Source organism: Osmerus eperlanus, chromosome 2, assembly GCF_963692335.1.
Source record: "Osmerus eperlanus chromosome 2, fOsmEpe2.1, whole genome shotgun sequence".
In the NCBI taxonomy this organism is placed as follows: Eukaryota; Metazoa; Chordata; class Actinopteri; order Osmeriformes; family Osmeridae; genus Osmerus; species Osmerus eperlanus.
This window is the reverse complement of record NC_085019.1, coordinates 1,934,828-1,948,453: the sequence shown is the minus strand read 5'-3', so window position 1 is coordinate 1,948,453 and position 13,626 is coordinate 1,934,828. Positions and strand designations below refer to the sequence as shown.

The window sequence follows — 13,626 nt, the reverse complement described above, 5'->3', positions numbered from 1 at the left end:
AGAGGAGGAGCAGAGGGAATAGAGAACAACAGAAAGGAGGAGGAATACATGAAATGTAAGAGGATGAGAAGGAGGAGAAGCTGGATCATTCCAGCTTGTGTTGTAGAGGGTGTCACAAAGACCAGCCGGCTGTTCACCAAACAGCTGTGAGTGTGTGTGTGTGCGTGCGTGCATGTGGGTGTTTGAGTGTGTGTGTGTGTGTGTGTGCGTGAGTGCTCTCAACTTCTGGGTTTAGAAAGTTGTTCAGACTCCTATGTCCTTTGTCTGAAAAACAATCCACTTCAATATATCACATGACATACACACCCTGTGACAGAACAAGACAATTAGCCTCCGTGAAATAGCATCACGTCTTAGTCCTCTTCATCAGGACACAAACACATATACAAACACACACATATTTATACATATACACATGAAAACAGATACACGCATGTTTATAGACACACAAGCAAACACACACACATATTCATACAAACACACACAAACACATACACACATACATACACTCGTGCAAACAAACACGTTCTCGTTGCACACATGTACATACACAAGCACAGGTTTTATTTTGGAGGTTATTTAGAGAAGCAAGCTTTTGAAATGTTGACTTTTTATGTAACATAAAGGTTACATAGGTTTGGGTTTGGCAACATTTGGCAGATGTCACAACAAAGCTTTTTTGCGTGGAATAGTTGCATCTAAAGTTTAGATGTGTGTGTACATAAATAGACACACACACACGCACAAACAGAGGGACAATGACACTCTCTGTTTAACTCTCTAACCCTAACCCTAGCTGTATTGACTGGCAGAGCCAGCGGACACGTACACTTCGACCTACACTTTTAGGAGCAACGTAGGTCCTTAAGCGCTGACTAAACAAGCTTGTAAGCTAAGAAAACAATGCTGGATGTACGCAAAACAGTATGTTTTTGGAGAGTAAAATAAGTAGGGTAGCATACACTATCAATCAAAAAGGCCTAACGTATTATTTATCATATGGCTCAGATTTTCTATTCCGTGTCCTATGGCTGAAATAAATGGCTGAGAATGAAATATAGCTTGTTTCAAAGACCGTAGTATGGTAACAAGCCATCTGAAAAAAAGTGACTCAGGCGTTTTTCCATGCGAGGTTGAATACACGCAATCCATTGTGTCCCGACCGAAGAGACTGGAGACAGCTCGTCAACAGTCATTGGTTAAAAGTAGGTCAACTCGCTATTATTCACGTGACCGACTTTCCTCCCGGCGTCTCTTTTCTCGGCGCTTCCTCCAGTGCGCTGCTGCGTTCACACTGCAGCGTTTTTTAACGCTCTGCATCGCTTGCCTTCCCACAGTACACCACGCACGGGGGCATGTTAGACAAGTTAATACAGAGTTGTAGTTCTCTAAGGTCACTGTTGTAGTCATGGCCAAGCGTGCAGATTTGGGTTCATGTACTCACAATATCGATCAAAATACCACTTTTACACAACATTTATGTAAGTGCAAGATTTTACTAGTGCAAGATTACAGTAGAATACATGTTACGCCACCGGTCACTCAACCAGTCGTTTGTAGGCTGGGCTAGCGAGCTAGCAGTGGCACAGAACAGTCACGTAATGTGAGACTAAATTTAAAAGTAGGCTATAAAAACACACTAGGAACAATGACGACATCGGCAACCATGCACCATGCATTATTAGGTTAATGTATTCTTTAAATTCAGGCTCGTCACATTAGTAACTTTGTTCTGAACAGAACTGGGTGTGCAGACACATACGAAAAGTTTCTCCATCTTGAAACTGTCAAACCTAGAAATGTTTACCATGACGAACAGTTGCTACGTTACAAGAAACAAGAAACCAATCCGATTGGCCAACGCTAGCGTTTTCACGCTCCTCATTTACATAAAGTTGAGAAAATCCAACTTGTAACGCTCCGCTCCGCTCCGCTCGCCTTCCCACAATGCCCTACGCGAGCGTCAACGCCTGGTTTCATTGAAAAAGAATTGGAAGCCGAAGCCGCGCGCCGCCCGCTCCGCTGCAGTGTGAATGCACTGTAAAACCACGGTCTGAGAGCGTCACACATACTTCATAAATGATGACTGGATGCAATAAACCCAATATAGAACAGGCATTGCACAACGTTTGAGACATAGGCCTACAGTTCCAAATTACTATTTAATTGTTTGTTATAACTCATAATATGTATTATTAGGTGTGCTCTGCCTTCGGCAAGGGCACAACCATTGTTCTCTCACATATATTCTTATTCTTTCTTTTCCCACCCCTAAGCCTCAGTCAATATTTGGACAACATAGACAGCGTAGATGTCACAAGTTTCGTCTTGGTAGCGATTGAGTTGCTTGTATTTTTATTTACGTTCCGTTGCATGGTTTAAGTTTAAATTACGTTTTTGTGGCAAAAAAACTGCCTTATGTCAACGAAGGGTACTCAGTGCTAGCCTACGTCAAAACGTCGGCACACGTTAGCAACGACGCATTAGATACGACGTGCATAGAGACTGTTGCACAGCAAGTATCATATGTGCTGTGGTGAACTAGCAGCATTATACATTTAAGCAATTCAAGACTTCCATGTACAGTAAGTAATGTCACATTAAATAATGTATTTAAACTCAAGCTTGTGTGGTGCGTCTTCAATGCCACAGCCTAAACTTTATGTCAAAAGAAAGTTTTTAATTTCCGTCGCATTCAAACAATCCCCTCAGTGTAGTTTGGCTAGCAACAGCAGCTAGCACTAGGCTACAGTAGCTTGCTTGTAGCACAATTCAGCTTCTCCAGGCAGGGCTCTAGACTGAGACCAAAAAGTCGCTTTTGGCTTTGTTACTGACAATGATCGCTTCCAGCAAACTTTTTTTGAATTAGCCATTCCCCCTAAATAAATATCAAGCTTATTTACGTGTTTGGGGGCATATTTTCAGTCAGCAGGTGGTACTAGTACTGTTTGAATCGCGATTCCATCTGAAAAATACTGCCGGTGACAACGTGGTTAGAATAACTTCAAAAGGGGGTTCAGCTTGTTTATTAAATGGACCCGCAACCGACACAAGCAAGCACACCCTACAATTTCCCCAGAAACTGTATCCTCTCTAGTTATATTATGTAATATATGCATAGGCGCACTTGTTATGAATTCCACAGGGTGAACGAGTCCTATATCATTTTGCCTAATTGTTTTCACGGTTAACAAGTGGTTACTAATCAATTAACATCATTAATCGCAATTTGCGTTTGAAATAATATCAAATCGCGTTTGAAATAGTCAAGTTAAACTAAGGAGTCCGGGAGTATAGTAGGGCTGAGGGGCTTGATCTCTGTGCTGACTCCTCTCTCAGGGTGAGTTTGGCCAACGGTTTGACGTCAGTAGTAGCCAAAGACTTTGCACATGGGACAAGCTGTCCCACTAGCTTCAGGCTCCACCTCAGCTCTGCAGCAAGCAACAGCTCTCTGGCTTCTTTAGCTGCTGGAGACGTTCAGCGAAGATTGTATCCTTTCGTTTATGCACGGATATCCATTTCTTGGGTTTCCCAAATCAAGGTTGGATCGAGACTTTAAAGGGATTTTGACGGTTCGATTCACATTTTTCGACGGTTTGGATTAAAGGTTTTTAAGCGTTCAATCGCTTCAGACCCATGGAGAAAATGGCCAGACCGCTGTCTGTAAACCCAACTTTCCGTCCGCCGACCCATGGCGTGCTGAAGTCCCTGCTCGAGAACCCTATGAAACTACCCTTTCAACACGATGAAGGTAAAAGTAAACAAGACAAGGATCGTGTTCGCCTGTGTGTATCCCACCAGCTTGACCTGTTCTCGCTCTGAGTGTTTGTATCATACCGTACAGGGAAAACGTATAGGCTACGGCTACGTGCTGGGTCTGGCTGTGCGCTCAATCCTTTACGCGCCAGTCAAGGATGTCGAGTTTATAAGTTACACAAACAAATCTGTGCTTTCGCTGCATATATGTTTTCTGCAAGTAGTATAATGAATGTTTCTTGCCACTGTGTGGCGCTTCTGTCAGACTAGGGGACTGCTTCGGACATCCGCGCAATCTTTGCGGGATCAAATTTGTATACAGCCTTCCTCAAGTCTAAATCCGAAGTCCATCACACACACGGTCTGTCATCATAAAACAAGTAATATGTGTGTGTGTGTGTGTGTAGATAAGGCTTATCGCGCCACGATAGGAGGTTGGTTGGGTATTTCGACGGACCGTTTGCAGGGTCAGAGAAATGCGATCACCTGTGGTTTAGGAGGAAGAGGCTGCGCGCGGAGGCTGCGTTGTCCACAGTGGTCCACAGAGGGGGCTGTTTCCCGCCACAGCACCCCCACGACCAAACATGTAATTTACTAATAATGTAAACATTTTATGTCATTATTTTTTCCAAAGCGACATGGAGGGCTCTTGATCAAGTACAGATCCTTCCTTTTTGATGGTGGTTCTTCTCAACGGCTCTCAGGCCAGGAAAGCTAACTTTAGACACAGTGTGGACTTCAGTGGCAGAGAGCTGACACAAGCATCATTCACTGACAGAGACAAGACACAACCAAAGATGGAGACCGGTGGAGGCTGCAACTAGAACAATAACATGCATGTGGGAGGAACTTCCTTAGCACCTATGTCAGCTGGGAGTGGGAGCTCCTCATAGGACAACAATGCTGATGTTGTTGAGGGTGACTGGGTGAAAGGGTGATAGGTGACAGGATGAGGGTGCTAGGTGACAGAGAGAGGGTGACTGGGTGAAAGGGTGATAGGTGACAGGATGAGGGTGCTAGGTGACAGGGTGACAGAGAGAGGGTGACTGGGTGAAAGGGTGATAGGTGACAGGATGAGGGTGCTAGGTGACAGGGTGACAGAGAGAGGGTGACTGGGTGAAAGGGTGATAGGTGACAGGATGAGGGTGCTAGGTGACAGGGTGACAGAGAGAGGGTGACTGGGTGATAGCGTGATAGGTGACAGGATGAAGGTGACAGGGTGACAGGGTGACAGAGAGAGGGTGACTGGGTGATAGCGTGATAGGTGACAGGATGAAGGTGACAGGGTGAGTGTAACATGGTGTCACGATGACTGACAGCTGTGCTTCCCTCAGAGGCTCTCCTGGAGAGCAGCTGCTCTTCATAACACCCAGCAGGGAGGTCATGAGTCACTCCCAGCAGACACGACGCTTTAACCCCCCCCCCCCTGTTCTTCTCCTCGGCAGCGGCGATCGCTAAAGAGAAGGAGAAGGAGAAGGAGAAGAAGCTGGAGGATGAGGGCTCGGCCGGCCACCCCCCACAGTCAGCCTTCCTGGGCCCCACGCTGTGGGACAAGACGCTGCCCTACGACGTGGACAACTTCCAGCTGGAGTACATGGACCTGCAGGAGTTCCTGTCCGAGAACGGCATCCCCGCCAGCTCCGTTCAGAGCGAGCAGGGACCCTCCCCGGGCCCCCAGCCCCCCGCCCTCTCGGCCTCCACCCCCACCCTGACTTCTGTGGTGGACCTGAGCAGCAGAACCTGCACCTCCACCACGCCCTCCCAGACCCTGCTGCACAACCCTGCCAGAACAGGTACACACACACACAGGCGCACACACAGGTGCTCAGTGTTTGAGTGGGTGGGTGGGTGATTGAGAAGGTGGAACCTCGGTGGGTGGGGCTGATGCTATTCTGGTTGCTAAGGTGACTGAACAGGTTAGACTAGAGCAGACTGAAAGAGAGAGAGGTCAAAGGAGTCAAGCGAGAGAGAGAACAGGTATAGAGAGAGAGAGAGAGACAGAGAGAAGGTGAGAAGATGAAGATAGAGAGTTGAGAAAATGCTGTTGAATAAGACACACAGTCATATAGTACACACACACAATATCTTCCTCTCTCTCTGCATGGAGTAGGGGATGGAGAGGAGAGATGGCCTGATCTCCCTCTCTCTCTCTGCATGGAGCAGGGGATAGAGAGGAGAGATGGCCTGATCTCCCTCTCTCTCTGCATGGAGCAGGGGATAGGGAGGAGAGATGGCCTGATCTCCCTCTCTCTCTGCATGGAGCAGGGGATGGAGAGGAGAGATGGCCTGATCTCCCTCTCTCTCTCTGCATGGAGCAGGGGATGGAGAGGAGAGATGGCCTGATCTCCCTCTCTCTGCATGGAGCAGGGGATCGAGAGGAGAGATGGCCTGATCTCCCCCTCTCTCTCTGCATGGAGCAGGGGATGGAGAGGAGAGATGGCCTGATCTCCCTCTCTCTCTCTGCATGGAGCAGGGGATGGAGAGGAGAGATGGCCTGATCTCCCTCTCTCTCTGCATGGAGCAGGGGATAGAGAGGAGAGATGGCCTGATCTCCCTCTCTCTCTCTGCATGGAGCAGGGGATAGAGAGGAGAGATGGCGTGGTGTGACAGAGCGGCACCTTAAGACTGGCTGGTTGCCATGGTTTCACCGTGGCGATGGAGGAGGAAGAGGAGAAATATATGGCTGCTGTAATTATGGCTCTGACCCTGGAAATGCACAGCTGGTACTCGCTCTGTCACTCTGCAGAACAGGCTGGGTTAAAGAATCTGACAGGCTGGTTACAGGCTGAGTTTAAGAACCTGACAGGCTGGTTACAGGCTGGGTTTAAGAATCTGACAGGCTGGTTACAGGCTGGGTTTAAGAATCTGACGGGCTGGTTACAGGCTGGGTTTAAGAACCTGACAGGCTGGTTACAGGCTGGGTTTAAGAATCTGACAGGCTGGTTACAGGCTGAGTTTAAGAACCTGACAGGCTGGTTACAGGCTGGTTTTAAGAATCTGACAGGCTCGTTACAGGCTGGGTTTAAGAACCTGACAGGCTGGTTACAGGCTGGTTCTTAGTTGCCTCCTGGTTGCTTCCAGGCTGGTTCCATGGTGATGTGGGATCTGGAAGCTAGGATGAAGCGGCATGGCTACATGACTCCTGCAGAAAAGAGTTGTGTTTTCATGTTTTCGCTTTCATCGATTCTATCAGCCGGGTACCTCTCAGTGGTAGGAATGTGACTGCTGATCACAATTTCGCAGGTTCAAGTTTCTCCCTGTATGTCCCTTTCAATAAAACTGTCTGCTAATTGTTTAATTCATTTCATTAAATTAATTAATTAATTGTTATAAACAAAGTAGAGACAGATAAACATTTCATAAATGCTACTATTATAAACACACCTTATGGAGGACACCATGTAACAGTTTAGAACCTTCCCTAGTTGTGCTTTATTATCACTAGAGACTAGATGTTAGTCCTCACCATATCTATTGCCCAGGATATGTCTTTACTGACTGTTTTGCTATTGCACTTCTACACACACACACACACACCTGATCAAACACAGGAAACAGGCAGGTCTGGAGGGAACACACAATCAGGGCAGGAGAGATTGGTGTGCGCGTGAAGGGGTTGATGTGTGTGTGTTTTGTTTGGGATAGTTTGGCTGGTGTTCCCCTCCCCACCCCCTTACTGATAAGCTGTCTACCTCTCTCACGTGTGGCCCCATCCTCTTCTCCAGCAGAGCCATGTGATCTACACATGCTGTAGCTGTGTGCCTTCCCCCTTGGCCCCCCCGTCCCCCTCTCATCCTCTCCCTCTCTCTCTCTCTCTCTGACTCTCTCTCTCTCATCCTCTCCCTCTCTCCTCGCTGCCGCTAACATGGGCTTGTCACGCTATGAGCTCCACTCTCTACCCCTCCTTTTTTCCTCTAAGCCCCTCCTCCCTATCTACCCCTCCCTCCCTCCCCCCCCCCCTCTCTCTCTCTCTCTCTGACTCTCTCTCTCTCTGACTCTCTCTCTCTCTGACTCTCTCTCTCTCTCTCAGAGCCAGAGTGCTGGCTCAAGCACAGACTGTTCTCTGTGGACATCACATGTCTTAGGCTTCCTCTCCTGTCACGTGCATGCTATGTTCTAACCTAGCTTAGCATGTGTGCACGCGCGCACGCACGCACACACACACACACACACGCACTAACAGAAGCTGTGAAGGTAGCAGAGGAGGTAGTGTTGTGTTTACAGCAGCTGAGGGTGGCTGTGCACCCTACAGTACCTCTAGTGCACTGCAGACAGGGGTTAAAGGTGTGTGTGTGTGTATGTGTGCACGCAGTACTGCATTAGGCATACATGAAGTCTATATCTGAAATCTCATATTTGTTCTGGATGTTGTTGACTAACCAGCAACACTATCACAGTGCAGTGCGTGTATGTTCGTGTGCTCCTGGAGTTCTAACTGAGCATGGGAAATGAGGGTTGAGGTTCTGATACAGACGAAGAGACCAAGTACCAGGTACGAGTTCTGTGATGTCAGAGGATCTATATCTGGGACTCGTTTCACTTGTTTATGTGACAGATTGTGTGTGTGTGTGTGTGTGTGTGTCCTCTCCCGGGATACATCCTTGTCCTGTTGTGTCCTGGTTTGGACTCCACATCAAGTTATTGGCTATAAGATGTTCCAAACCTTATCTCTTCTGCTCTCAACACACACACCATCGAACACATGGATGGGTCAAATGGAGTGCTTGACTCTAAACCCACCCTGCCCTGTAACTTATAGTGATCACTTCTTGCCCTTTTGCTCCCACTGCTGTCTAGCTTGGGGTATGTTGTTATGTACACATGTTGATCTAATCTGGGCTGGCAGCTTGTGTCCCATTTAACCCCATAAGGAGCTTGGAGTTTATCTTGGTGATAAGATAACGGTGTGTGTGTTTGGTCTTGTTTAAGACCCTTGCGCTAAAACTTAAAGTGTTTTTTTCTAGGACGGTTTAGGAAGGTTAGGGGTAGAATTAGTTTTAGGGTTAAAATTACACTAAGTGTTAAGGTTAGGGATTACACAATTTTAAATCGGAATGAATTGTCTGTCCTCACCAAAATGGTTAAACATACCTGTGAGTACGTGAGTGTGAGGGCGTAGAATGAAATAGGTGTACACGCAGGTGTTCCAGGAAGACCTCTGAACTCGGTAGTCGTGAGGGAGGTAGCTGGAAATAGAACTGTGCTCTGGAAGTGTATGCCAGTATCCTGGATTTGTGTACTTGCGTAATAGAATTTGTGGGGACAGCTGTCAGTCGATCGTTGTTGTAACTTGTTGTCTTGTCTGTGGTTGTTGCGGTTGTTGTCTGTGCGACTGTTGTCTGTGCGACTGTTGCAGGGATGGAAATTAAATGTTTTGTCCACCGGCCACTGTGGCTGGTGGATTTCAAAATCTACCGGCCACTCAATGTTTTTACCAGCCACTTTCTTGTTTTTAACCGACAATGTGTAACTGCATGTGAAAATTAATACTACAAGATCTACAATACTTAAGCAGTTTATTTAATCTCAGTCTCAATGAAACACTGACACTTTCTCTTTTATACATGCACAAACCACAAACTGATATACATTTCATTAAATTAGTAGGGCAGATTAAACAACAAACTAACATTCCTCCACCCATCCTCCCCAATCCCAGTACAGTTTACTCCTGCTCATCAGAATCAGATTCTGAAGTTTCAGAGGTGCTTTCCTGAGCGTTCTTCTTCCACGACAGGGCGAACAGCACCCCGACGCGAAGCGGAGCGTTGTAGCTTCGCTCTGAAGGGGCTTATTTTCCCGATAATGACAACGGCGTTCTATACATTATCCCGCTTATTACACGGCTACTTGCCAAAAAAAAAAACTTAACACAGTGTGTCTTATTACAATTTATATGTTACCATTCGTAGTGTTGATCAGCAGAGAAATAGTTCGCCAAAGACGTTGAACTTCATAGACGTTGAACATTCTTTAGGCTTCAAATCAGCTGACGTCGCTAAGCAACGGAGTACGCTGGAGTTGAAAAGTTACCGGACTACTTGCGGAGTGCTACGAAAGACGTGAATCCGAGGCAAAAAGGCCACTTCTCTTGACAGCGGTCAGTTATACATAGCAACGGTCTGTTATCGAAAAATAATTGACTGCAGAACGTTGGGAATCCCCATTCAAGTGAATGGGGCATTCTACAGCATTAAGAACAGCTGTGTAATAATTTTATTTACCCGCCACGGTGGCCGGTAGGTGAAACGAGTTTACCCGCCACAACACAAAATCACCTGCATTTGGCTGGTGGCGGGTGCTAATTTCCATCCCTGGACTGTTGTCTGTGCGACTGTTGTCTGTGTGGCTGTTGTCTGTGCAACTGTTGTCTGTGTGGCTGTTGTCTGTGCGACTGTTGTCTGTTGTCTATGTGACTTGTCTGTGTGGCTGTTGTCTGTGCGACTGTTGTCTGTTCGGCTGTTGTCTGTTGTCTGTGCGACTGTTGTCTGTTGTCTATGTGGCTGTTGTCTGTGTGGCTGTTGTCTATGCGGCTGTTGTCTGTTCGGCTGTTGTCTGTTCGGCTGTTGTCTGTGCGGCTGTTGTCTATGCGGCTGTTGTCTGTTCGGCTCTTGTCTATGCGGCTGTTGTCTGTTCGGCTGTTGTCTGTGCGGCTGTTGTCTGTGCGGCTGTTGTTGTTGTTGTTATTGTCACTGTCGATGTTGTTGTTGTTGTTGCTGCTGATTAAATTAACTGTCCAACAAGGCCCTTCAGTTCAACAGGCTCCAGAGACAGACTCCAGCTCGTGACCTCTGTGGGGTATCCTAATCCATCTGAGGTTGCGCAGTACAGATTAGCTGCGCAGTACAGATTAGCTGCGCAGTACAGATTAGCTGCGCAGTACAGATTAGTTGCCTGCAAGGTTGCATGTTCACATGCCCAGGCTAGTCAATAAGCAGGCCTAGCCCTAACCCTCAGTCACTTCCACTCTATCCAACTGTCCCAATCAACTCAACTGACTAACCCACTGATAACCCCACTCCTGTGTGTGTTTGTGTTTGTGCGTGTGCGTGTGCGTGTGTGTGTGTGTACGTACATTCACTATGAAATAGCGTCCCTTGGTGGAGGAAATATGCAACTATCTCTGTTTTGCTTCGGAGACACGTGGCCCCTGTTAGATAGTTGCATTCACATGACGTGGTTCCACAACAAACCTAATTACATCCTAGACTCTTTCGATATGGTACATTAAGTAGATAGGAGGAGGAATGAGTAGATGTGTTGGAGAGATATGGAAGAGGGAGTACGTGAAGCTGCCAAGGCCTCGTGATCATCTACCTCCCTCTGGGGCCTTCAGCCTGATTATAGAGAGTCTCTGAAGAGCACAGGCCCTGTCCTCCTCCTCTCCTCCTCTCTCCTCTCCTCCTCTTCTCTCCTCCCCTCTCCTCCTTTGTCCTCCTCTCTCCTCCCCTCTCCTCCTCTTCTCTTCTCTCCTCTCCTCTCCTCCTCTCTCCTCCCCTCTCTTCCCCTCTCCTCTTCTCTCCTCCTTTGTCCTCCTCCTCTCCTCCCCTCTCCTCCTTTGTCCTCCTTCTCTCCTCCTCTCCTCTCTCCTCCCCTCTCCTCCTCTTCTCTCCTCCTCTCCTTTCGATCCTGAAGCTACAGACCCTCCCCACCCCCAGTCAGCGGCTAACCTCTCTCCTTCCTCCTCCCCTCCCCAGTCCTGCCCTCCACTGCCAGGAACACCCCCAGCCCCATCGACCCAGATTCCATCCAGGTTCCCGTGGGTTACGAGCCCGACCCGGCCGACCTGGCGCTGTCCAGCGTCCCCGGCCAGGAGATGTTCGACCCCAGGAAACGCAAGTTCTCCGCTGAAGAGCTCAAGCCCCAGCCCATGATCAAAAAGGCCCGCAAGGTCTTCATCCCGGAGGACCTCAAGGTACGAAACAAACTCACCCACAGGGGGGGGGGGGGGGCTTAAGAATAAGACCTGCATGGCTGGAATAACAACACATGGTTATAGATAAGGGGTTTGTTTGTTGTTTAAGCTTGATTCGGTTACCTTACGTGCCTGCGTTTGTGGGTCTGTTACGATACAATCTTTTTACATTTGACTCATTTAACAGATCCTTGTATCTCAAGCGTCATGCGCATGTGCAAACAGAAGTGCAGCAGAAGGGCAAGGATCAGTTCCATGGGTCACATGGGCTAAATAAAATCGCTTCCCTCCGTCCTCCCTTCTGTTCTCCTGTCTCGGAGCGGTTACATAAGCCGTGGGTGGTCTACGGAACAGGATGTGTTGGAAATAGCGGGGGCGGCGCTGGCACAAACCCAGCGAACCCAAACCCTGTCTCCTCCCAGCCGCACAGAAACACACCTGAATATGCATGAGGACACAACCTCGGTGTAGAAGAAGAAGAGTGTTCTGATAGATGGTGTTCTATATTCAGTGAGCAGGCTGCTCTTCCTGCCTGCAGACAGGCTAGGAGAGCGGAGGCCGGCGTGCATATTCATGAACACATGTCGGCGGTGCAGCTGCAGACAGGTCTGTCTGGTGTTGTTTCAACTGCCCATAAACCCAAACCTTTCTCCTGCTCTTTCTTTTTGCCTTTCTGGTTGTGGGTTCACCTACGTGTCTGTGTGCGGGCATGTGTGTGTGTATGTGTGTGTGTGTGTGTGAGCAGGACGATAGGTACTGGGCCCGGCGCAGGAAGAACAACGTTGCGGCCAAGCGGTCGCGTGACGCACGGCGCCTGAAGGAGAACCAGATCGCCATCAGAGCCGGCTTCCTGGAGAAGGAGAACACGGCTCTGAAGATGGAGGTGGCCGACCTGCGCAAGGAGCTGGGCCGCTGCAAGAACACTCTGGCCAAATACGAGGCCAGACACGGGGCCCTGTAAACACCCACTCCTCCTCCTCCACACAGGACCTAGTCAATACCACCTTCTGCCCTGCCCTGCCCAACACAAGCCCTGCCCTGCCCCCTACTGCCCTGCCCAACACAAGCCCTGCCCTGCCCCCTACTGCCCTGGCCAACATGGGCCCCAGTGAATACCCCCGCCTCCTCCCTTTTCCCCCACCCCCATGCTTGTGTCCTTCACACCCCAGATTGAAGGACAGTGTGTGTCTCCCTTTTGGTGGCACTCCCCCCCCCCCCCCACCTGCCCCTTATCCCCCCCTCCCCCCCCACCTACCCTTGAACACAACTCCTTATCATTCAGCTTCTGTGATTCTCTTAATTCAGTTGTCATTGTCAGATGGCATCACTTCCTCTATTTCTCCCCTCTTCTCTTCCTGTTTGTCAACTGAGTGCGTGCTTGTAGATGGACACACACACACACACACTTTCAACTTCCTGGAGGAGTATTGAATCCACCATCTAACCCCTCCCCCTGATCTCAGGCCCCGCCCCATCTTTCCAAAGCTCGTTCCTATTGGAAGAGATTCCATAGAGTGTCACTTCCTGTCGTCTCCTACCCGTTTGATATGTCTTTTCAGAACTGAGAACTATCGCTCCCTGTCCTCCTCCCTCCATCCCCCTCTTCTTCGTGTGTTTTGTAGTGGTTCCTCTAAGAACCTCGTCTTTGCCGTCTCTCTTAAACGTTAAGGATCTGTTAGACTACCTGTAGAATACCGTTCTCTGCACTCTCCTCTCCGCACAAGAGCTTTGCAACCGTGTTCTGAGGGGGTCTTCGTATCGTCTGTTAATTCAAATGGTTCTTTTATTGATGTGCATATTATTGTGTTTCCGTTCTTATGTTGGGTGTCTGTTCCTCCCTAAATGCTCACCAGCTGTTTGCTAACTTTTTGGAGCTTCTTTGATGTCAATATTTGCTTATGAGCACTTACCCTCTGTCTCTCTCTGTTTCTTCCCATCTATCTGGTCAACCTGGG

General features: G+C 48.4%; 1 protein-coding gene across 3 annotated transcripts; it reads left to right on the top strand.

The window, feature by feature from the left end:
- Positions 1 to 3,386: 3,386 nt before the first annotated feature.
- On the top strand, positions 3,387 to 12,820 carry hlfa (HLF transcription factor, PAR bZIP family member a). 3 transcript variants are annotated; one of them, XM_062486583.1, is made up of 4 exons: positions 3,387 to 3,757; positions 5,202 to 5,549; positions 11,454 to 11,671; positions 12,417 to 12,820. In XM_062486583.1, exons 1-4 carry the CDS (start codon positions 3,637 to 3,639, stop codon positions 12,630 to 12,632), a joined length of 903 nt encoding a protein of 300 aa, XP_062342567.1. In that variant the 5' UTR covers positions 3,387 to 3,636; the 3' UTR covers positions 12,633 to 12,820. The 3 variants fall into 3 exon arrangements, with proteins under 3 accessions (XP_062342567.1, XP_062342584.1, XP_062342576.1); XM_062486600.1 differs by having other exon boundaries at positions 3,387 to 3,777; positions 5,234 to 5,549; XM_062486592.1 differs by having other exon boundaries at positions 3,388 to 3,751; positions 12,417 to 12,819.
- The last annotated feature ends 806 nt before the right edge of the window (positions 12,821 to 13,626 follow it).